Below are 26,596 nucleotides of genomic sequence, written 5' to 3'. Positions count from 1 at the left end.
TCCTCAAACTGTTCTATGTATCAAAGCTGATTTCATTACCTGCCACCTGCTGCTGTTGCTACTGCTGATGGTTTTATTTAAAGCACAGGCATATGGTGAAGAAAGAATTCATCATGACCCCCCTGAACTACTGCAGATGAATGCTGTACTGTAGTGACAGAGAGAAGCTGCTGCTGCTGCTCTTTCTTATGACTCGGCATCAAAACCAAATAATGGTAAGGAAACCTCCCACGTTCAATCCTTGCCACCCTTCCTCTCAGCCATTTTTAAATACTATAAATGATTAAAGGATTTTTTTCAAGGCTTCTCTATCAAGTGTAAACAGATACAATATGGGAGGTTCTGTAAAACATAACATCATTGAAAACATTATGGCCAGCAAATTTTGCCAGGAAAATTGACTTGGCAAATTAACTATCTTAAATTTTTATGAAAAAGCATGCTGGAGGCTAACCTAATGTAAAACTGAAAAAAATCCAAAAGATGACAATCATGTTCATATTGCAAAAAACCTCTATGTGTACTTTTCCACAAAACCAGCAGGAGTAAAGTTTGGCTCAAAAAAGGTCTTTCCTTTTTATTCTTTCTGAATGGCAACCCCATAAATTGAACCCATCAGGAATGAGAATCTGCCATCAGCTGCCTTTTACTTTACTCACTTCTGGTAGAACAGGGGCGTCAAACTGCCGGGCCACAGGTTGGACGCGTCACAAGGAAACCGTGCCCATCCCATTGCTGGCAATGGGGGAAAAGCTCCAATATATCAACGTCATGTGACATCGCGAGTTTGACATGTCTGTTGTAGAACATCTCAATTATTAACTACAGTAGAGAAAAGTGGACCTGGGCTATGACAAGTAGCTGCCTTAGTCTGAAATTCACAAAACCCCATTTCTTTTCTACAGATGGTATTTCAACACAGTTGATAATTTTTTCACCCCTCAACTTATTATTTTCTTCCTTTGGGCAGGGAGAAACCAGGCCAAATTATGAAAAAAACCCAATTAGTAATTCCAATTACTCTTATGAAAAATATTTTCATCCAGAGATGTATTTAAAATAGATATTTAAGATTTAGTGAATTCATTAATCATGAAAACACTACATTTACTAATATATGTCTTATCTTTGTTTACCACAATAAAGCAGCATTCCATCTATTGCTCTAATAGTACAGTACCTGTCAATACCTTATTACATATTTCCAGATCCATTAGGTATGAGCACACATTTATAAAGGAGAACATTTTGATTCCATTGACACCCTTTTCTAAATCATTCTTGAGGAAGTCTTTCTTACTTGTCAGGCTGCTTTCCAGAATTATAATTGTTTACAATCTGAAGTTCCATCCTGCTATAGGAACTGCTATAATGACAGTAAGTATGTGCTTTGCTACAAAACTACTTTTGTGTTAGCTAAATGGGAGAATAATCCTTTCCAGACTACAGTGTATAATCAAGAATGATCTAGGTATCACTAGCAAAAAGAAGTATGCAACTCACCTGTTCTTCAGAGAGCTGTGAGATGTGATTAACGGCAGCATAGGACTCTATCTTTGGATTGAAGTGGTTGATGATAGCTCTGAAAGGGAGAAGAATGTTAAGCCATACGTGAAGGTTAGAAAGGGGCAATAGAAATATTTTAATCCACAGTAGCATATTAGCAGATAAAACTTAAAGTGAACAGTTGTAAGAATATATAGCTCTAAATAGAAAAATAGGAATAAAATTGAATCATTCATTTATCACCAAGCTTTCTTTTCATTTTATATTTAAAACTGGTCCATTTTTGGACTTTTCCTAGAATTGAAACTATGCTGTTTGTTTAGAAACTACAGTGGGGCAAAAAAGTATTTCGTCAGCCACCAATTGTGCAAGTTCTCCCACTTAAAAAGATGAGAGAGGCCTGTAATTGTCATCATAGGTAGACCTCAACTATGAGAGACAAAATGAGAAAACAAATCCAGACAATCACATTGTCTGATTTGGAAAGAATTTATTTGCAAATTATGGTGGAAAATAAGTATTTGGTCACCTACAAACAAGCAAGATTTCTGGCTCTCACAGACCTGTAACTTCTTCTTTAAGAGGCTCCTCTGTCCTCCACTCATTACCTGTATTAATGGCACCTGTTTGAACTTGTTATCAGTATAAAAGACACCTGTCTACAACCTCAAACAGTCACACTCCAAACTCCACTATGGTGAAGACCAAAGAGCTGTCGAAGGACATCAGAAACAAAATTGTAGACCTGCACCAGGCTGGGAAGACTGAATCTGCAATAGGCAAGCAGCTTGGTGTGAAGAAATCAACTGTGGGAGCAATAATTAGAAAATGGAAGACATACAAGACCACTGATAATCTCCCTCGATCTGGGGCTCCACGCAAGATCTCACCCCGTGTGGTCAACATGATCACAAGAACGGTGAGCAAAAATCCCAGAACCAAACAGGGGGACCTAGGGAATGACCTGCAGAGAGCTGGGACCAACGTAACAGAGGCAACCATCAGTAACACACTACGCCGCCAGGGACTCAGATCCTGCAGTGCCAGATGTGTCCCCCTGCTTAAGTCAGTACATGTCCAGGCCCGTCTGAAGTTTGCTAGAGAGCATTTGGATGATCCAGAAGAGGATTGGGAGAATGTCCTATGGTCAGATGAAACCAAAGTAGAACTGTTTGGTAGAAACACAACTTGTCGTGTTTGGAGGAGAGAGAATGCTGAGTTGCATCCAAAGAACACCATACCTACTGTGAAGCATGGGGGTGGCAACATCATGCTTTGGGGCTGTTTCTCTGCAAAGGGACCAGGACGACTGATCCGTGTACAGGAAAGAATGAATGGGGCCATGTATCGTGAGATTTTGAGTGCAAACCTCCTTCCATCAGCAAGGGCATTGAAGATGAAACATGGCTGGGTCTTCCAGCATGACAATGATCCCAAACACACTGCCCGGGCAACGAAGGAGTGGCTTCGTAAGAAGCATTTCAAGATCCTGGAGTAGCCTAGCCAGTCTCCAGATCTCAACCCCATAGAAAACCTTTGGAGCGAGTTGAAAGTCCGTGTTGCCCAGTGACAGCCCCAAAACATCACTGCTCTAGGGGAGATCTGCATGGAGGAATGGGCCAACATACCAGCAACAGTGTGTGCCAACCTTGTGAAGACTTACAGAAAACGTTTGACCTCTGTCATTGCCAACAAAGGATATATAACAAAGTATTGAGATGAACTTTTGATATTGACCACATACTTATTTTCCACCATAATTTGAAAATAAATTCTTTCCAAAGCAGACAATGTGATTGTCTGGATTTGTTTTCTCATTTTGTCTCTCATAGTTGAGGTCTACCTATGATGACAATTACAGGCCTCTCTCATCTTTTTAAGTGGGAGAACTTGCACAATTGGTGGCTGACGAAATACTTTTTTGCCCCACTGTATATAGGCATGAGCATATACATACTATTTTTTTTGCTGATATGCAACTACTGGGATATTTACATTTCAGATAACTTTTCCTCTTTCACAGCCAAAAATGACGTCTTGGCAATGAAAACGTAATATAAAACACTATCCTTGATTTAAGAAGAGCAAAAGACATTCCTTATTTTTCATAGCCAAAATAACTGCCCTGTCAGCAACTTCATAGTTATTTAACTTAAAGACTAAGGGCAATCTATGGCCAAATTGTGATATACATCATAGGCTTTATATGCAATGCACTAACCGAGTGGCTCATGGCAGATGGGATAATCTAAATACAGATGTCCCCATAATATTTAATCTGCCAATTAAATATTAGACACAATGCAATGCAATTATAATTTGGGAAGTGAAGATAATGTATAATAGGAAGTTAAAATTATGAAGATAATGAAATACTGCTCAAAAGAAGATTTCATAAAGTTTTTATATTTTTAAAAATCAGAATCTATGGCTATAGAAACCATCCAACTATTATCTTTTAATATTCCTGTACCTAACAACAAGGCATACCAGAATGAGAGTTAACACTGGGGTTGCTGCACAAGGGAATTTTATTTAAATGAGGCAGCAGCAACCAGTGATCTTTGTAGCCTCTCTCCCTCTCCCTCCCTCCCCCCCCTCTCTCTCTCACACACACACACACACTCAGTGATCATGCACTTGACAAACATTTCACCAGACTATATTGCAATTTTCTATTGTTTCAAATTACTTTCTCTGTAAGTTTCCTCCAAATTGAATCTTTAAAATTAATTGTATTCTTTAGCTTCTAGAGAATGTTTGCAGAAGTTATTTACTTTTAATTTGAAGGATTTCATTTTATCAAACAGTTACACAGTACAATTCAATATTTCATAATGAGAAAAAAGGACAAGCAAAACCAATTTTAAATAGACAATTCTGCTTCTCTGCAAAAAGTAACTCTCAATTATTCTTTATCAAGAAAATGAACAAGAAAAATGTCTGATTATAAAGTCTTATTTGTGATAATAAGCTTTGGATTAAAACTCCACTTAATTCTATAGAAAGGATGAGAACATGAATTTATTGTTTCCTTATTTTCCTTATGAGCTAAGATTGTGTCCTTGAAAGAAGGATCCACTGAACTAACTGGCTATTCTGTGCCATAGTGCAACTTCTACTGTATAAGGAAGCAAGGATCTCTTCCATATCTCTCAGATATCCCGATTCATTTTATATATCTGTTTGCTTGGATATGGCAAAATTTTGTTATATTGTTTGTAAAACTTAACACATCTTGATTGCCTCAATTATTTAATTACAATTTTATGTTTTTGTTTTATTTTACTTGAAATAGAGAGTGTTTAATTATTTTGTTAACTTTTGGAATTATGGTCAGTAAGAGAGGGAGGGGGAGGGGGAGAGAGAGAGGGAGAGAGAGAGAAGGGAGGGAGAGGGAGAAAATCACTCCCCCACTTAGTTTTATATCAAAACTACATTCCACCTTAAACAGCAGAAAGAAAAACTGAATCCAAAAATATACTGCTTTTCTCCACCTACTGAAGAGGTTAGATTTCACTTAGGCTATGCCAGCATCATAATGCAGTGCTAATGTAATGTAGAAGCAGAAGAATAATTAACTTTTCTGAGGCTTAGTACTTATAAAAGTTACTGATTTGCTATAATCTACATCCAGTATGACCTTTCTTCCTACTGTGCTAGCGTTTGGAGAAGGAATATTTGTTATTCATAAACTGCTGGTAAGGAACTCCTTCATTAACAATAACATTTGATTGAAAGAACATTTCAATCATCCCTGCCACACATTCTTATTTCACCTAAGCTATTTGTTGGAGAAGAGGGCATTTGTTGTACACTATACTCTTCCTATCTATTCAATTGTTATTTTCGAAATATGAGAGTTCAGGAGGAAGATTTGATGATTTCAGTCTTCCGTATCAACAGCACTATCAATGTCTGAATAGATGGAAAGGATTAGCAAGCATTCAAGAAAGAGAACGCAAAAAATGTAGTATTTTGTCACATCTAATCTCATTATCAGCCTATGTCACAGTAAAATGTCATAATCCCATATATATTGGAGATATTAGAGACCAAGTTGTGAAAAAGGCAACTAATCAGCCAGAAATACCGCCCACCTCTTGGAGAGTGTCTCTGGATGGTGTACACCAGTGATGGCGAACCTTTTAGAGACCGAGTGCCCAAACTGCAACCCAAAACCCACTTATGTATCATCGGGTGCCAAGTGGGCGTGGCCCATTGGGTGGGCATGGCTGCGGTGGTAACGGCAGGCTGGGTGGGACTAAAAAGTTCAATCAATCAATTCCAACTTTGCGAGATCTTTTTTTTTCCCCGCGAGAAGTTGAAATGGATTGACTGAACCTTTTTTTTCTTTTTTGCACACGGCGGCAGAGGCCTAAAGCGAAAAGGTTTTATAAAACCCAGCTGAAGGCCTAGGACTGGGGCGACGGCGCGCATGCCCACAGAGAGGGCTTTGAGTGCTGCCTCTGGCACCTGTGCCATAGGTTCGCCACCACTGGTGTACACAATCTAACTAACTATTACCAACAGAAAACATTCAGTATCAGTAGATCAGAAAACAAGCCAGGGAAATAGAAGCATACCATATCTGATAAGCCAGGGAATACTGTAACAGGTTGTTGTTTTTTTTAAGTGGGAACTTCTGAGAAGACAACGAGAACAGGGTTCCTCGTTGCTTGTCAATTCCTCAGTATAAATTACCAACTAGGATAGTCAGACTGGTTCCTTTCTCAAAGTCCACCTTGGATTCAGACAGAAATGCATCTAAACAATTTGTATCATTCAGAACTGTCTTGACTGGAAGAACCACTACCCGTTCCAGAATCTTATTCAGAAGATCTGATATTAGTAGACTATATCTAAAGGAAAGTCTTAATTCCTCTCTCTTTTAAGGCAAATGTCTTAAAGAACTATATGAAGTACTGCACCTGATAACATGGTGAAATCTAGAACAAAATTTCCCTCTCATACACATACACTTTTTATCCAGTGAATTCCTTTTAAACAGAAATTCAATCATTTGGATTTTTTCATTTTTTTCCCCAAAAGAGGTGATAACAAATCATCCTTACCACTGATTTACCCAAAGAAGGCAGCTGAACCTCTACATCTCATAAATCAATGATTTTGGCCAACATTCATATGATACCAGGTCTACCTATTTTGGAAGAGTGTTAGTATATTTCATTATTGCTGTCTGAAATTTCCTGATGATTTCATTATTGCTGTCTGAAATTTCCTGATGATTCTGCTACAGTGTAGGTTAAAGATTCTTGTTAGCTTTAGGCCAGAAGTCCCCAACCTTTCTCGGTTGGCGGACCAGAGGAAAAGGGAAGAAGCAGCATTTTAAGCGCACACGCGTGCAAAGGGGGTCACGAGCATGCACGAGATGCAAACAGAGCAGCGCTAGCGCCTACGTGATGCAAACGGGGCAGTGCTAGCACCCACGTGTCATTCGCTAGCCCTGCCCCGTTTTTGCCATGCAGGCGCTAGTGCAGTGCCCCATTTTGCAGTATGATGCCCCGTTTTGGCCATGCAGCACCCCATTTAGGCCGTGTGGGCGTTAGGGCACCCCATTTTGCCACACGGTACCCTGTTTTTGCCACCCGGCTGCAGCCTGTCCCACAGCCCACCTGTCCAGCCTGTCCAGTGGCCTTGTAGCCAGCAGGCTATGGCCCGGTAGTGGGCCATGGCCCACAGGTTGAAGAATCCTGCTTTAGGCAACACAGATTATTTTCTGAGTGTATTAAATTTGTTTCACAAACAATATGTATCTGGACCAATCTGATTCCACTGGGATAAGCACCTTAATTCAGATTCAATTCTCCACAACTTCAAGGGAAATTATGGGAAAGAGCTGCTTAAGTTTCTGGGAAATTGTCGTAAGTTTAACAATGCTTATATGACCTAAATCAGTACATAGTGGTATTTTATACAGTAGTACACAATACTGTGATTGTGGTGCTGATATGCAAACTATTAAACATATTGTGCAAGACTGCCCACAACGTACATTCTCTGGTTCCCTAGAAGATCTGCACGAAGTGATGCCAAGGGTGATTGCCTGATAGCTAAATTGGACATTCAGTTATGAGGTCACTGCCATATCCCCACAGAAGTTTGTATATAATTATGTGTGTATATGTTTACTTCCATTCTGTCATGTTCTCATCATATCCTAAAAAAGTACACAGTAGCTTCCTATAATTTATTTACTCATTCATTTTCAAGGATGACTTCACAGTGACTCTGGACAGCTTGCAATTAAAATTCTAAAAGAAATGTAAAAGAAAACAATATATACCAGAGAAAAAGAATACAGCTGGCTGAAAGATAGGAATAGCAATAGCACTTAAGACTTATATACTGCTTCACAGTGCTTTACTGCCCTCCCTAAGTGGTTTACAGAGTTAGCATGTTGCCCCCAACAATCTGGGCCCTTATTTTACCAACCTTGGAAAGATGGAAGGCTGAGTTAACCTCGAGCCAGCAAGAATCGAACTGCTGGCAGTTGGCAGAATTAGCCTGCAATATTGCATTCTAACCGCTGTGCCACCACAGCTCTGATAGTACCAAAGAACCCAAAGACATTCAACCATTATCCTAACCTCGTGGGGGGGGGAGGTATAATTCCACAAACCAAGAGCTGTTACTAGGAAGGCAAATGTCTTGCATCCTGCAAGGTGGCATTGTTTAATCAATGAGACACAGAGCATGCCCACTTTAGCTAATTTCTCCAGGTGGGAAGAAACATATTGACACTGGGAGTCCTTCAATCATGCTATTGTACTATTTTAAATGTACAACCTTGTACAGAATTAGAGACCTAATTTATAATTTTTGAAATATAATTTGCCTCTGAGCAGATGTAATAAATCATTTATTGATCATGCTTATATAAATTCTATGTAATCTACAAGTGCACAACCTGTGACCTTATAGCAATATGCAGCTCCCATTGCTTTTAACTTCCAAGAGAGTCCCAACACAAGATAGAAGAACAAAAAGAAACCCTTTTGTAACCACTTTGTATTCTCTCTAGTTTTTTTAAAAAAGAAGACAATTTGTTTTTAATTTGCTCTTAATTTTAGTCTCAGCAAACTGCAGTAACAATTTGATTCCTAACAGGTATTTTCTTTTAACTGTTGAGCAATGTTGGGGGAAGAGGGTGTTAGCTTTAAAAAGATAACTTGTACTTGATAACTAAAGTATTAAATCTGCCTGCCTACCCTTTATGATCAGTTACTTTAGAGCTGTACAATATGTCCTCTGACCCTCAAGATTTCATATTCATTAAGATGTCCCTTTAGACAAAATTTGTCTAAAGCAGTGGTTCTCAACCTTTTTAATGCCGCAACCTCCAACCGGTTGTAAGTCAAGGACTACCCAACCGGTCGCAAGTCGAGGACTTTCCCTGCCCGGGAGCACCGCGCATGCGTGGTGCCGCCCCCTGCGACGGCTCTGGCGTAGCTGGCAAGCGGTAGAGACGGCGCAGGCCGACCACCGGCTGGGCCACCAGCTGGCCCAGCCCAAGGGAGGTAAGGCACCCACCGGGCCCCACGCGTGCCAGCAACCCTCCCTGCGCCCGCCGGCCTCCCACCTCCCACCCCTGGCCCTCTTTTACTTACATTTTTAGTAGTTGCTCAGCAGGGAGGGGTGGAAACTTCCAGACAGCTCGCCTTTGCTGCAGACAACTTGCAGCACCGTTTGCAGAATGGGACTTTTGGCGGGCTCAGCAGGGCAGAGACAGCCTGGACAATTCCTATTGGCTTTTGAAAGCCAATAGAATTAGACTCTATTCAAGAGAATCTATTCTATTGGCTTTCAAAAGCCAATAGAATAAAAGGGAGTAGCACAGCTAAGGAAAAGGGGAAAAAATGGCGGACTGTGTTGTTTGGTGACCCCTGTGAAATGGTCGTTTGACCCCAAATGGGGTCCCGACTCACAGGTTGAGAACCGCAGATCTAAAGCAACATGCTTTCCAAAATCTTCCTTGAAAAAATTCAGACTAGAAAATATTTAACCATGTTGTTTATTTTGGAATGTATTTCAGAGATATGAGAATTAAAAAATAAAACATTTCTTTTATTTTTTAAAAAAATAAAAGGGTCTGGAAACTAGAATCAAAAATATGTAGGTAGCTGTTCCAGGGGAAAGAAGAACTCCATTTGCTGGCAGTCACCTCTTCCAGCCCTGATAACCTCATCCTGGGCACTGGGTGGTCAAATTGCTGGCACCAATGGCCTCAAGATCCTGGTAGTAAATGCCAGATCTGTTTGCCATACGTCCATCATCGTCCATGATTATGTATCACCTTTTCAATCAGAGTTCAAGCCCTATCTTGGGATGGAGACAATATTAGTCACTGTCCTGAATTTTTGTCATGACCTGAATAGAGGAAGTACACCCTATTTGTTCTGATTAGTTCTTTGGGCAACTTTTGATACTAGTGACCAGGTGTTCTTTTGGGCTGCTTGTGAGGGCTGGGGGTTGGGGCCATTGCCTTGCAGTGATTCCTCTCATTCCTAAATGAGCAGTTGCAATCTGAGGAGGATAGGTAAGCTCTAATTCAAGAAGCTTGGAATGTTTAGCCTTGAAAAGCTAACTGGGGAGAAATAAGACACAAAATCCAATCTACCATGATTGTCCAATAATTTACACTAAAAACCTCAACAGAAACAATAACATTTCCCAAGGAAATTTTCATCTAACCAAAAAAGAGGGCATTGTCCATATCTTAGTAGAATATTCCACAGGAACAGAGCATATACTGAAAAAATGTACTCATGCCCAACAGTCTCACACTGAGGGGCTGTAAATATCTGAGCCTGAAAATAATGCACCAGATGCAATGAATTTACATGTAGTAATAGTAATAGTAGTAAAGTTGGAAGGGACCTTGGAGGTCATCTAGTCCAACCCTCTGCTCAGGCAGGAAACCCTACACCATTTCGGACAAATGGCTGTCCAGTCTCTTCTTAAAAACTTCCAGTGTTGGAGCATTTACTGCTTCTGGAGGCAAGCTGTTCCACTGATTAATTGTTCTCACTGTCAGGAAGTTTCTCCTTAGTTCTAGGTTGCTTCTCTCCTTGATTAGTTTCCACCCGTTGCTTCTTGTCCTGCCTTCAGGTGCTTTGGAAAATAGCTTAATTCCCTCTTCTTTATGGCAGCCCCTGAGATATTGGAATACTGCTATCATGTCCCCCCTTGTCCTTCTCTTCGTTAAACTAGACATACCCAATTCTAGCAACCGTTCCTTATATGTTTTAGCCTCCAGTCCCCTAATCATCTTTGTTGCTCTTCTCTGTACTCTTTCTAGAGTCTCAACATCTTTTTTACATCGTGGTGACCAAAACTGGATGCAGTATTCCAAGTGTGGCCTTACCAAGGCATTGAAGAGTGGTATTAATACTTCACGTGATCTTGATTCTATCCCTCTGTTAATGCAGCCTAGCACTGTGTTGGCCTTTTTGGCAGCTGCAGCACACTGCTGGCTCATATTTAGGTGATTGTCTACTAGGACTCCGAGGTCCCTCTCACAGTTACTACTATTGAGCATGGTGCCACCTATGCTGTACTTGTGCATTTGGTTTTTCTTGCCTAAATGTAGAACCTTGCTTTTTTCACCATTGAATTTCATTTTGTTAGTTAGTGCCCAGTGTTCAAGTCTGTCCAGATCCTTCTGTATCTTAAGCCTGTCTTCTGGAGTGTTGGCTATTCCTGCCAGCTTGGTGTCGTCTGCAAATTTGATGAGTTCTCCATCTATCCCTTCATCCAAATCGTTGATGAAGATGTTGAAGAGTACTGGGCCCAGAACAGAGCCCTGGGGCACCCCACTACACACTTCCCTCCATATAGATGCAGTTCCATTGAGGACCACTCGCTGAGTACGGCCGGTCAGCCAGCTACGGATCCATCTGGTGGTGGTTCTGTCTACCCCACATTTTTCTATCTTGTCAAGTAGTAGGTTGTGATCTACTTTATCAAATGCCTTACTGAAGTCCAAGTAAATTATGTCCACAGCATTCCTCTGATCCACTAATTTTGTCACTTGGTCAAAGAATGCAATAAGATTTGTCTGGCATGATCTATTTTTGACAAACCCATGTTGGCTTTTAGTAATGACTTTGTTTGCCTCTAGGTGTTTGTTGATTCGTTGTTTGATTATCTTTTCCAGGATCTTCCCAGGTATTGAGGTCAGGCTGATAGGTCTGTAATTCCCTGGATCCATTTTTTTTTCCTTTTTTAAGGATGGGAACTACATCAGGTCTTTTCCAGTCCTCTGGTAGTTCCCCTGTGCCCCAGGATCTTTGAATGGAACTCCGTACATACCCAAATACCAAGTCATAAGGGGCTTTACAACTTAAAACTATCACTATCTGACGCTTACTGAAAGCCAAAGGAGTTCTTATAGTTCCAGTGAAATATACTGTAGCACTAGAGCAGCTGGGGACCACTTTCATGGAAGAACCGAGGACAGGGGGAGACGGTTTTGATTTTGCTTGCTTGCTCACCACTCATCTCCAGCTGTGCAGCCCAGCTCCTAACAGGCCACAGATCGGTATTGGTCCATGGCCTGGAGGTTCTCAGCAATAAGCATGTGAGTCACCGCATTTTGCACTAAATGCAGTTTCCGAGTAACCTTCTAAGGCAGCCCCATGTAGACCTGTTCTCATTCCAGAACGCAAAACAAGGTATAATGGATTTAAGGTACAAGAAAGGATAATCTGATTGAATTTTAGAAGGAAAAAAAAAACACTTTCCAGCAACAAGAACAGCTCTACAGTGATTAGTTAAAGTGATGGTAGATCCCCTTCACTGGATGCATGTAATGGCTAAGCAATAACCTGTCTGGATGCTCCTGCATAAGCAGGAGGTTGGACTCAACAACCTAAATGACTTTTTCCCTAGTCAGTAATTTTATAATTCTACCTATTCCCCTCCCCCATGTGTTTCTGCTATTGCACCTGCAATCCCACGAATTTGTGTCAAGCAAACTATTTAAAAAGAGGCAGACAGGTTTCTCCTTCTAGCCAGGCTTTAATCTCTTACTTTGAACAAGGTTTCTCTATCTCAGTAATAAATATAAAGTGGTTGGGTCATAGGTTAAAAGAGAACTCTAGTAGACACACAAATAAACTGAATGGGCAAAGCTAAACAAAGAGATACTTTAATCTGAGAGCAAAAAGTGCATTCATTTTTCAGCCTGCAGGAAGAGATAGGAGTCAAAAGCATTGTGAGATGATAACAGAAAACGTCTTTCATACCTGTTCATTTCCATCAAATATGGATGTATCCTTTGTGTAGCTGTTGTAGAGAGATGGAGGAGGAGGAAATGTCAGTCTGCTTGGGCAGGCTGAGACTTCAATAGCTTTTCAAAGCTTTTTTCCTTTTATCTTGTCCTGGCTTGCTTGCAACAGGGAACACACTGAATGCTTTTGATTTCTTCCCTGGCACGTAATTTTCTATATCTCATCACATTCTAGATACCAAGCAAGTGGGTCTATCTCCTTGGTTTGAAGAATGAACTAATTTTCTGCCTCCTCTCACAGCTGTAGATTTAAGACAAGTGAGGAGTCAGAGTACTCTTCCTCCAACTCTGCTAAATCACTGCTCTTTGATTTCTTTGCTATGACAAAAAGCAAAGGGGCAGAGATTAAATATCTCAGTATGACCATTTTTCATTTATCATTAATACTGCATACAATCAGTGGCTCTAGAAACATGTTACAGAGCATATCTGCCATATAACAGCAAGAGCTTTCTTAAGAAGATGAAAAGATGGACAAATATCTGTGGATTACAGTACTGATTACTTAGCTAGGCAGAAACATAAAGACTGTAATTGGAAGTTTTTACAATGCAATTGTTAATTATTATTGTTGCTGTTAATAATAGGGAATTAATCTAATAAACAGTACAACCGTCTCATTCAATCAACTATTTCCAGATTCGTTGTTCTCTGAAATATAAAATTCAAAATTGCTTTTTAAGTGAATAAATGGAGTTGCCTTTATATCAGACAAATATCTTCTGTTCACTCTGAACTATAGTAGCTGTTCAAGGTCTCAGACACATGTATCTTAAATAATTCCTCTCATCTTTTTTTGAATCAAATTTTCTGTGATCCTTATCCAGAGTACAGCACTGGATTTTAAATTTCTTTTAAAACCTGTTTCTAAAGGCTGATAATCAAATATTCAAAATTCTCAAAAATGTTAATAATTGTGAATAATCTGTATCTCTCCTATAATGAAGTTTTCATGAGCTATATAATCACTGATTATTATGTATCATGGATAATATAGAATATGCATATAAATACAAATCTCAAAAATTAGATTAGATATTTGTATCTCTTCTTGAAATTTTATTTAATTAATTAAAATAAAAAATATTTTCACATTTTTGAATCATCCATTTGCTTCGAAGAGGGAAATAAGTAAGTGACGGTCAAATTACTTTAATATGTAGATGTATCTTTAATGTTACATTTAGTTCAGCTTTCAAATAATACTGGATCACTAATCAAAAGATACACTACAGTATGGAATGACTTATTTGTTTTAAAAAATAAGTTTTTATAAAACCAGATGCCATATTATAATTTCCTAGTCATGATTTTTAGCAAGTACTGATTTATCTTCTATAACTGAGATTATACCTGGGCTTACAATTCTTCTCAATGCTTCAAAATAGTTGATAATAGATTTTGATTCCAATCCTCTAACACTTAAAAATGTTTCAAGGTCTTGCAAAGGCAAAAAGTGAAAATATTTTAATTATACTAGAAATCTAATTAGCCATTTCATTACATGCTTTTTCCATTTAAAAAGCATGATGCATCTGTGGTTCCTGCTACAGAGACATGTTTTGTGAATCATACCTAGTTTCCAAAAGTATAGAAATATGTGTATTCTTTATATTAGAGATGCCCTTTCTAATGAAAAAAAATATTTTGCTAGATCAATTTAAACGATTGTATCTTCTATCTTCAAGAGGAGAATAAAGGGATCCAGAAAGTAAAGAATTACCTAGTTGGCTAAAAATGGAAATACTTTACTGTTATTAGAAATCAGGATAGGCGGATCTGGGAGAACAATATATTCTTGAATAAAAAGCCTATTTTAGCAATTGACCCGACCTCTGCAGCAACCATCGAAGGGATTAAATTAATATCATCCTGATTTTCCTCAAAGAACAGCAGTTTATTATGCATGTGAATAAAATGGTATGGAATATTTTCAATTTTTCAGAATAAAATGGGTGTATTATTTTTGGGAATAAAATTATCAATCTTTTATGCAGGTTTACATTTGGTTCATACCTGTGGTTTATTTCTACTTTTAAATGAAACTTTCAAATCACATCATGCTGATGAGAATTTTCTATTATAATTTACAGACTTATTTGTTTACTGTCACATAATATGACTAACAAAATAAAGGAAAAACAATGTACAGACTCATTTATGATGATGGGAGAATATCTTCCAGTTACATAAATCCAAAATGTTACAGAAAGGTTGCTGAGACACTTCAACCCCCTTCCTGCCCCCTGATAGTTAACCCTTTCTAATAATTAATGGGGCATGATGGCTTAGTGGTTAAAGATGCTGAGCTTCTCAACTGGAAAGCTGACAGCCCGGATTTGAGATCTAAGCAATGCCCAAGAAGATGAGCTCCCATTCCTGCCCAAGCTCTTGCCCGCCTAGCAATTCAAAAGCATGCAAATATGAGTAGATTAATAGGTACCACTTCATTGGGAAGGTAAACTGGAAGGGAAAGTAGTATTCTTGCTATTCCTTCCAGCAAAGGTTCATAGCATAAGAGAGAACAAGATCCTGGAAATGAACAACTGGCAACATAGATGGTGCTACCAAGTGTCTGGTTTCCTTGACTATGGACTATGCAACCTAAATGAAGACTGTGGTAAGACAGCCCACCAAAGACACCTTTCCAAACTAAGAAAGTTTGGAAAGGTATGTTTGGTGAGCACCTTGCCAATTTCATCAGGCAGGTGCTAAATTAAGAAAAAAGGAAGACAATGAAAAAAGCCCTGAACTGATTATTCTGTCAATGACAACACCAAAAAGAAGGAAAACGCAGAAAAATAAAGGAAGGACTTAAGAGTTTTATAGGAAACTACAACAATGAAACCAGTAAGGGTGCCATTTACAGCTTCAAAAATGTCTACATTGGGGCAGAGAGTATAGGAAACAAATATGGATAACTTGAAATCCTAATGCAGGAGGATAAATAGGATCAGCATCAGTGAAATTTGATGGGATGACCAAATGATTTGAATATAGCTGTGGAAGCTACATCTTACTTAGAAGAAAAAGACTTAACAGAAAGGAAAAAGGTATTTTGAAGTATATCACTGTAGAGAGGAAGAGAGATATCTTTGATAAAAATATGCAAGAACTGTTACATAAGGAAAGAAGGCAGACACATCATGCCTTACCATAATTTGCTATCCTATTAGACTCTAGAATTCTTTTCCAGCTACATATGCAAACATATATTATCTGCCATTTAGCGTATGGAAAGTCAATATCCTGTTTCTTCTAAACAATAAACTTGATACTGAACTAACATTGCTTATTTGCAAATTGGTTCTTCTATGCGTCTCTATAAATCAGTTTCAGTTATACTTCCAGTTCCTAAAATAATAATAAGAAACAGTGATATGCTTGCAATAAAATCTAGGACAGAGAGTATAATCATAGCAAACTGAATTTTTTTTAAACTATGAAAGATAGTGAATATATAGTCAAGCCACAAAGTCACAGAAGAAGCAGTCTTACAAATTGATTCAAGGATATTTCTATGTTCTGCATCAACAGAGGACTCTTTTGATGTTAAGATATCCATAATTTTAACATGTACACTCAATTCATACTCCGCACTAAGCCACAGTTTGTTTATTCATGGAATTTTGAACAAGCATAATTCGGATATGACACTAAATTGCATGCCACAATTTACAGACAATAATAGTTGGATTAACACTTCTCATAAAACCAAACCAAAACACCCTATGGTTTAATATGATGATTAAGCTAAAACATAGATAAGCATGGGCAGCACAGGGTCAGATACCCCAAATTCCATATATATCTACTGTTCAAATTGGAGAAAGCTGAGACACATACAAGTAATAGCATGTAAAAGTACTGTATCTTTCAGTAAGACATTTAGAAAATAATTATCACAAGCTATGTACGTCTGTAGATACAGTTGAATGCTTTCCATAATGGTTAGAACTTAAATGTTATCTCATAAACATGTTAAGTAATCAGAAGAAAAAAAAAGCTTATCAGTATTTTTAAACATTTATTTAACAACCAAGATCTTCTAACAGAAATATTATTGATGGTAAAGTTACAAGGAATTATTGATTACATTCTTATTGCATTTTGTAGAGTAATTTCTTCTCTTTGCTAAGCATATCATTAAAAAGAAAAGAAAGGGACCAGAGATTTTAAAGGAGTAGCAACAAATATAAAACCAAAACAGGCTGTGCAAGAATTAATAATCATTAAAAGTACAGAATAAAGTAGTGAAATTAACATACAAAACTGTGGACTGGTCTAACTAATCAAACCATGAAGAAATTGAATTTTTTAAAAAGTGTGCAGTTTTATGAAGCAATTTAGTGTGGCAAGCAATTAATCCTCAAAGTACTAAATCAAATGAAAAGATTTCCCTTTAAGCAAATCACATTTATCATCACTAATGTATTCTAAGCAATTTATCAGATGATAACAGAATTTTACAAGAGGAACCTTCTCCTCAAAACACAACTTTCTGACCACCACCAACAAAGGCAACAGGCAGGAGTGTCCACGGGTACAGTCAAAAAAGTCAAGGTGAGAATCATGAGAGAGGGATTGAAGCTCTGCCTGACAATAATAAATGTTTATGTGCAACATCAATAAAAAAATAGAAATTTGATTGCACCATCACAGCCGCCATTTTGACTTCTTAAATCATATACTGCAAAATTAATTATGGCCAGATCACCCTTACACTGTTTATTAAACAGAAAAGGAATAGAATAATTGTCAACACTGCAACGATCTTGGCTGAAGCCATTTTTGCTTTATTTTCGGTTGCCACAGTACTGGGAGGGGGGAATGGGTGGTTTTAATGTTAGACTAAACAATATTTTGTCCTATGGGAACCAAGGTCATTGCTGTCTGACTTTTGGCAGGCTGAGCCTTCCATTAGAAAGCCCGCCAAAGTATTCTATTGGAGAACATAGTTGATTACCTCGTGCTAGGGTGGGAAGTTCAACTTTGTAACATGGTAACACTTTGGAGGGAACTCCAGATTGGTTTCACTTTTAACTGTGTTGATACTTTGTAGCCAATAAACATATTCTTTAAGGAAACCTCTTGTCTTGGAGTTCTGCTTTTACTGGTCTCATTTATCGGAACCTTGACATTAATAATGAATTTGCAAATCAGCTGTTGACTGAAAAATATATTAACTGAAAACCATTTTATCCCTACTGATGATAATCAGATATTTAGCATTAGTAGACAACTAACCAACTTAGGAATGGACAGACATCCATTTTCTCAAAAATATAACTCACTTTTACGACTGTCAGTTTTTTCCCATATAAATTCTAAGAAACATTAACAAATTTATAATGTAAAGTAGTTTATACAATTATATATATTTTACAGACAAAAATTATTAGTTATTTTCTATTATGATAAGAATTTTGTATCTCTCCACAACATACATATTCTATTCCTTTCCATGCATCTGGAGTTTTAGCAGTGAAGCTAAAGAAAATTCAATGGTAGGTTAAGGAGGCTTAAAATTCACCCAGTGCACATCAGAAGCCAGAAAACTACTGACTTTAGAAGTATTGGAAAACTGACCACATCTTGCCAAGGATGCTGAAGATGAAACAACAAAAATAACAAAACAGCAGCCTAAGCACTGTCATTTGGACTTGATTTCATCATGTCTAGTATTTGCCACACCAATTATTTACCTATAGTATAGCGAGCAATTTACAGCGCATGCCGACTCTTCAAATAAGGTATAGATAGTCCTTGACTTATGACCACAATTGACCTCAAAATTTCTGTTGCTAAATGAGACTGTTGTTAAGTGAGTTTTGCCCCATTTATAACTTTTCTTGCCCCAGTTGTTAAGTGAATCACTGCAGTTGTTAAGTTAATAGCACGGTTAAGTGAATCTTAGCTTCCCCGTTAACTCTGCTTGTCAGAAGGTCACAAAAGGTGATGACATGACTCCAGGACAATGCAACCGTCATAAATATGAACCAGTTGCCAAGCATCCAAATTTTGATTATGAGACCATGTGGGTGCTGCGATGGTCGTGAGTGTGAAAAACTGTTACAAGTAACTTTTTTGAGTGCTGTTGCAACTTCAAATGGTTACTAAACAAATGGTTGTAAGTTGAGGACTACCTGTACTGACTTCTCTAAGGTAGCAATGGATCACAGAGTGTTCTACGATGCAGGCATACTATTCCTTTTGAGCACATAGTACCATCCTAGAGTTAGTCACTAATCATTATTAGAGAAGCAGGTGATGGAACAGATTGCAAGGATCATAAGAATGGTACTTTCTTCTAGTATGGAATTTGATTGTTAATTTATACATAGCAAAATAGCAAAATTTGAAAGCCTGATATTTCCCTCTGCCACCTCTTATACCAAACAGAATCTAGATGCAAGTATTTTGAGATTTTTTTTCTCACACCTTCCCCTTTCCCAGGACAGTTGTCTATTTTTTTCCCTCTTTAATGGCTCCGGCATACTTTTACCAAAGTTATCTCTGCACTGTACACATTTTGCGAAAGACTAAGTTTCTGTCCCAATTGTGTTCACAACTGGTAGACTACCTTTGTTAGTGAACCCTTACTGAACTCTTGTAAGAAAGTGTAATTTTCCATTTCTTGGTATTCTTGTTGACCAAACCAACCATGCTTCCATTAAAATAATCTGTTCTGCTATAACAGTAATATTTGTGTTATTTTCAGCTTACATTACATTATCTCTGTGATCTCTTCTTTGTTTTAGAGTTATATCAACTTAAATGTGATCTCACACTGGTAGGACAATCATTCATCTACACCACAAATCCAATCCTCTCTTTCCATCCATACTACAATATTGCAATATATCTTGTTATAACAGATTAACCTGAATACGGTTTGATGAATTCATTTGAGAGATACCAAATATAAAGAAAACTGCAAAACTTTTATAGAACTTCCATCTCTTCCTTTGTGGCTCACAATCACTCTAAATTGTTTCAAAATATAAATTTTTGAATCTCACACTAGGCCACTGGACAAAGAAAAATGAAAATAAACAGAAATAAAATATTTGTGGAGTAGTCAGGTCAGAGGAGATGCAGGAAAAATCCAACATAATAGAAGGACAGAGAGAAAACCTGCTATCATCTACTTCAAATCCCTGCTCAATTCAAGAACAGCCACAGAGGATTCTGTTACATCATCCCCAATAGATAATTGTCCAATATTTCCATAGGCCTGCCTATCCTCCCTCTGGCAGACTGAACAGCTCTTGAAATTAAGAAATTTCTACTAACAGTTACCGGTACCCAAAAATCTGTTTTCCTACAATTGCTACCCACTGATTCTATCTACATCGACTCTCTGGTATAATAGAGAACAATTCTGCTCCTTTTTATTCATTACAGTACTACTAACATTTCAAGACTGTGATTCACCACTACTTAATCTCCTCAACTTTAGGTTAAACAAATCCAGCTGTTTCAATTTCTCCTTCTATGGCTAGTTTCTAAATCCAATTGCCACAGTGCTAGTTCCTCTCTGGACAAACAAGATGCAAATCCACAGTCAAGAGCGCATTTTCAAATTGCTATTTCTAATAGAGAATTTACCTTGCCCGTCTAGAAGAGGTTAATTTAATTTATTTGGCCATTAATCCACAGTGCATTTTTATGGAACATTAACTGGAAATTTTAACCCATTCCATTTCAGACAAACAGCAATGAGTCTTTCCCAGATACACAGTGGAAATGCAATATTCTGTTTGCAAGTGAACTGGGAGCTCCAGTTCAGAGCATTAATCATACTCAAGCTCATTTTCTCACACAAGTGACTACTTTCAAAAATGGAACTCATTTGCAAGAGACAGTATACTAACAATTGATAACAAGTAGAACTAGGACAGCTACTGAGGCTTCTCTTCTGGGCTTAGATATTTTTTTTCTATTATTATTAACCAGAAATTATTTGAAAAACACTATATTAGCCAATTTAAATTCAGTTTACTAGGTCTGGACTTATGGCAGATTGGCAGAATTTCAAACTAATATTGTTAAATCTCTCCCAGTTGAAAAGAGAGACCTCCCTCCTTTAGACTTTTCACAATAATACTATTTCTCAAAGATCAGACAAGTCAGGCTAACTTACAGTTCTGAAACAGCCCAATTCATTTTTCACCCTTATCACCTCTCTCAAAAATCATACAGTTCATCCTTAAGGTTGTGAACAATTTTATAAATAAGCAGTTAACTTGAAATGGTGCAATAATATCCTAAATCCACAAATGGCTTTGTTTTTCAAAGGGACATAATGTACATAATCCCACGAATCAAAAATAACAACCTTACATCTCTTCATAGTGGCATGAATTAATTTTCAATCTGTAAGAATAGCAGCAGTGTATCAGAGAACGTTGTGGCAAGGTACCCTATGTTGTGCAATGTGTGTGCATAATGTTTCAGGCTATTCTCATATAGAAAAAATATTCCTTCTATCAAAAGAATTAAAATAAATAAAATAAACACTATGACCTCCTGGCTCATCCTCCTTGTAAGCCTTCAACTGAACCCAATATGCAAGACTTTTGTACTTGCAATTCTCCTGATGTGTTCTCAAAAGCAACAAGATTTTTTTGAACATTAAACAATCACAACAATAACAACCAGCATATGGTAGACATGCCCTGAAAAACATGGGACACACTTGCATCACACCATCTTGCCTCAGACAACGATGAAAAGTGAATGCAAAAAAATCCAAATCTGAAGGAGGCAGTAAGCAAAAAAGCAAGGTCTTAAATAATTAATTAGAGGAAGAAAGTGTATATAATAAAAATACCTCTGCTTTGCTGATATCTCCCTGTGTCCCTAGAGAATCAGCAAAATAGGTAACATAAAGATAAATCATGGGAATTATGACACCAGCCTATTTTTACACATATAAAAATTACACTGATTTGAAAAACAAAAAACTCTATGGTACAGCTTAGTAGCATTTCCCCTTTATTCCAAATCAGAGGCTTGTGGTTATTATAGTATTTGTATGTCAAAATTATTGTTCCTAGCAGTCTGTACCACCTACTCCATTTCCTATAAATAATAACAGGATTTTAGAATTAACCTAGGCAATTATTTCTCTCCAAGTTCAAGAGCTGGATTACATTCTCTTCTGACAAACGTAGCCCGAGTTCTAAAAATATTAGAAGCTTCATAATTCAAGTGAAGGGGTGAAAGAATTACAGTAATTAATGCATGAAATGATGGCTGTTGATTAATTAATCATTAATCAACAGTGAGAAAAGTATATTCCTTGGACAAGGTCTTATGAAAATAAATAACCAGACTCTTCTAATAGACCACCAAGTACAAAATCATATAAAAATGTAATTTTCATACCAAGCTTCAATCTGTTAAAAAAATCGTAACAGTCCCTAATCGTAGGCTACGTAGAACATTTGAAATATGTTAAGGAAAATAACATATATTCCAATATTTGGGATTTACACGCTTATTTCGACAACTAGAGGCTGCATATGTGTGTGTGTGTATTCTGTATAATTCAGAAATGGCCCTTCTTATAAGGGCATTTCTATAAGAAATGTGCACCTAACAACCTCATCAGTGTACATCGTACATAAAAGAAGCTTCTGTGTGAGTTCTTACATCTTCTGTAAATGCATACTGTAAGAATGTTTATCATATGTGTTTTATTCTAAAGATACAGTATGTATATGATTGATGCAATGTATAACAATAAACCAGGGAATAGTTTCTTTACAAGTGTGAAAAAGTTCAAACCTATTCAAATAAAATAGAAGATTAAATAATGTTTAAATTTATTACAAAGATAAAAAACTAATCAAACTAAGTAAAATATAAAAAAGAAAAAAAGTGTAAGGAAATGGAAAAAAGAGAAGAAATAGAAGATATATAAAAGATGAGTCCCCTCCCAGACAAATATAAACAATTTCAGTAATTTAACACCTTCTTTAATATTTCAATTAAAAATATCTTTTTCTCATACCTTATCAATAATCAATTATAAAAACTCAGCATTCAATCCTAACTGCAAATGTCTATTAAAATCTCACAGAAACAGTAATACATATGTTTTAAGATTGATGAAATAAATCCATATTGTATTCCAACTTACCACTTTTCTAAGAAACAAACCAAAAAAAAAAAATCTCCCCATTTATAAATAGGTCTTTAAAGCCTCGGCATCCAGTTCTGGTCACACATAAACACAAAAAATCCATTAATAGTGACCAGAAACCATAATACATGTATTTTAACCCTGGTAAAATAAGCTCACTTTATACTTCTTCTGTTTACTTTAAAAAAGCTTGATCTTTAATCTCATCAAATAATGTCCCACAAATTAATTCCTTATCATTTTCTCTTTGTCTCCTTTCAGGAACAATTGTAGTAGTATAACATAGCCCCTTTATAAGTCCAAGATAAGAAGGCTTTCCACAACATTGTTCTGATTTATTATTTGTATGTCCTCTTTAGTTATTAAGATATCAGCCAGTTTCAAATGTAAATCCACTGTGGCATGTTTTCTCATATTACTCTTGCAGATTAGCGTTTCTAAATCCTTTTCAATTCAACGATATCTTTTTCCATAAAACTCTTGCGGTCTAGCATTTTTTTTCAATCCATTTTCAAATCCACATTCAAATCAGCCTCAGTTCTGTTTTATCTAGTAAAATCTATTCTTCTTTTTCTTCTATATTCCCTGTTTTCATAGTATCAAATGATTTTGTAAGTAAGCCAACCCAGTATGGGGAAAACGTATAGGTGATATGTAAACCATATGCCTTTATAGATTTAACAGCCAAACTGGCTGATGTCTTAATGATTAAAGGAAATTATAAATAATATATTAGAAGAGTGACTTGGAAAGCCTTCTTATTTGAGATAAACAAAAGAAGTTGTTCATGAGAGGGGACAAAAAGAAAATGATTAGAAATCAACTTGGGAGACATTATTTGAAGGGATTAAAGATCAAGCTTTTAAAAGTAAATGGACGGAGTATAAAGTGGATGTATTCAACCACAGTTAAAATATATATGATGTGGTTTCTGGGAAATATTAGTGGATTTTTTTTTTTCCAGAACCAGATGATGCTTTAAACATTTGTATATAAATGGGGGAAGATTTCATTGCTTTATATTGCAGAGAAAATGATAACTTGGAATACAAAATGGATTTATTTGATAAATGTTAAAATATATAGTCACTATTTTTGGTTGCTCTCTTGCTGATTAAGACTGAATAATGAGTCTTTACATTTTGTTTATTGATAAGAGGTGATTGATCACATGGTTGAAATTTGATTTTTTTTTTTTTTAAACAATTCTCCACCTCCACTTCCAGATGTCCTTAGTAATCCCTTGGAATTTAGCAATTGGCAAAAAAAAAGGCAAGAAGGGATGTGTAATAGAAATGGCAAGGCAGCAATTGCTATACATTAAAAGTCAAATGAGACTCAAAATGATATATTATATAAGGAACAAAAAGAGAGATTTAAGAAAAAAGAAGCAGATTGTAAGTAAATATAATTACTCTATTGAAAAGCAACAAAAGCATTAAGGGCATCAATTATATTATGGATACTTCAAATATGCAACATAGGACAATGTAGAACTTAAACTAGGGAGATGGGTTTCTCCATAGACATAAATTACATTGCAGAAAAAAATTGGCAAAAAACAAAGTAAACTAGACGCGAGGGGGAAAATAGAACTTAAACTGATTAAACAGTGGTGTATGAATTAAGCTTTAGTTAACCCTAACCCTCAAAATGCTTTAAATTCTTTGCTAGATCACCAATCACTGTTTGCCTTAAAACAAGAACCCTATCGCAGTGCTTTACAGCCCTCTTTAAGCGGTTTACAGAGTCAGCATATTGCCCCCAACAATCTGGGTTCTCATTTTACCCACCTTGGAAGGATGGAAGGCTGAGTCAACCTAAAAGCAGGGAGCTTAGACGTTTATCTACAACATATTTAGAGGCAGAATGTCAACGGTATGCATAAGACAAACATCTCTCCAGACAAAAACAACAGTTTAAGAGGGAGAGTTCTCTGGTTTAGACATTATACAGAGTAAAGGCAACACTAGAAAAGATCACCTTATGGGCTGGTGGGGTTCAAGCAAACTCTGGGTTAATGTAACTGAGCTCATAATGTCATTTGCTATGTATTCAAACAAAATGAAAGAGTAACTATCACACTCAAAGGTAAGTTATAAACTTCCCAACAATATATGGTCCTGGAAAATAGAGGGGCTTTGCATATTATTTGATTGAATTCAAATTGATTGACTGTACAGTATACCGTATTTTCCGGCGTATAAGACGACTTTCTAAACCATGCAAATCTTCTCCGAAGTCAGGGGTTGTCTTATACGCCGGAAAATACGGTAATAAATACTACAGAAACTACATTGCCACTAGTAAACACAATAAAATTTATGAGTACTCCAACTACAGATAATCTATGGCAATAAGAATGTTTTAGGACTGAGCCATTCTTCCCGCTAGAGTTCCAGCTTATTTTGTTCATCTTGCTATTACGCCAGTTGGACAGCAGCTTGGAATAATAATAATAATAATAATAATAATAATAATAATAATAATAATAATAATAATAATAATAATAATAATAATAAAGTTGGAAGGGACTGTATGCATATCTGCAACTTTGCTGAAGTTTAATCAACAAAAAATGCAAAGAGAAATATATTGTGAGACCTTTACAGCCATTTATAAGCAAACTCTCATTCTGCTGTCCCAAAGGTGTTTTTTAAAAAGGCAATTGGACTTTGTTTTTGGAAAAACAAAGTCCAGTTGCCTTTTGAAAAAGCACCTTTGGGACAACCATGACCTGGATGACTGAGAATCACCATAGACACTCTCATTCTGCTGCTTTTCCGAGAAAATAATGGATTTCTTTTTTTTTTATTATTAAAAGTTTTAAAGATTTTATACAATGTATACCCTAAATCCCTCCCACCCCTCACCCCTCCCCCACTTCCCAGAGCTGATTACAGGGTTACAAATAAACAATCATAATCTAACAAACATTACCCAACTATACAAACAATCAAATCCATAACATACTTTAACTCCTTTTCAAAATAAATATTAACAAATTAAATACAAAAATAATAATATAATTAAACCATAAAACTAAAACTAATATAAATTCTACCATATTAAACTATTAATAATAATCTAAAATTTACTCATACGCTAAATAATGCTTTTTAGCCTCATATTTATTCTGAATATAATCTATCCATCTTCTCCAAACCGAGATATATCTTTCTTGTGAATGGTCTTTCAAATAAGCAGAAATTTTTGCCATTTCTGCTAAATTAGACACCTTAAGTATCCATTCTTCCATAGTGGGCAAAGAATCTTTCTTCCAATATTGCCCCACCAATAATCTTGTAGCTGTTATAAGATTCAACATCAAATTAATTTCTTTAACATCAAAATCTACAATAACACCTAACAAAAATAATTGTGGCGTAAACTTTATTTTTCTCTTAAAAATCTTTTGAATGTTCCACCAAATCTTAATCCAAAAAGCTTTTATATTTCTACAAGTTCACCAAATATGAAAATAAGTTGCATCTAAGCTTCCACATCTCCAACATTTGGGCTGTAAATTAGGATACATACAAGACAGCTTTTGAGGATCCAAATGCCACCTATAAAACATTTTATAAAAATTTTCTCTTAGGTTTTGAGCTTGAGTAAATTTT

General features: G+C 36.6%; 1 protein-coding gene across 5 annotated transcripts in view; it reads right to left on the bottom strand.

Moving 5' to 3' along the window:
* ARMH3 (armadillo like helical domain containing 3) overlaps positions 1-26,596 on the bottom strand; it is a 150,163-nt gene that overhangs the window by 39,831 nt on the left and 83,736 nt on the right. For all 5 annotated transcript variants that reach the window (XR_005555157.1, XM_039331096.1, XM_039331099.1 and 2 more), the window contains exon 24: positions 1,504-1,582. Coding sequence is in view for 4 of the 5 variants with exons in the window: in XM_039331096.1 (XP_039187030.1) it covers positions 1,504-1,582 (79 nt within the window). In the remaining variant the exon portion in view is untranslated. The remainder of the gene's footprint in view (positions 1-1,503; positions 1,583-26,596) is intronic.

This window comes from Crotalus tigris, unplaced genomic scaffold, assembly GCF_016545835.1.
Source record: "Crotalus tigris isolate CLP2741 ecotype Arizona unplaced genomic scaffold, ASM1654583v1 scf7180000024434.1680833, whole genome shotgun sequence".
NCBI classification, from domain to species: domain Eukaryota; kingdom Metazoa; phylum Chordata; class Lepidosauria; order Squamata; family Viperidae; genus Crotalus; species Crotalus tigris.
Note: the sequence above shows the minus strand (reverse complement) of the source record. Positions and strands in the feature narration are given on the sequence as shown.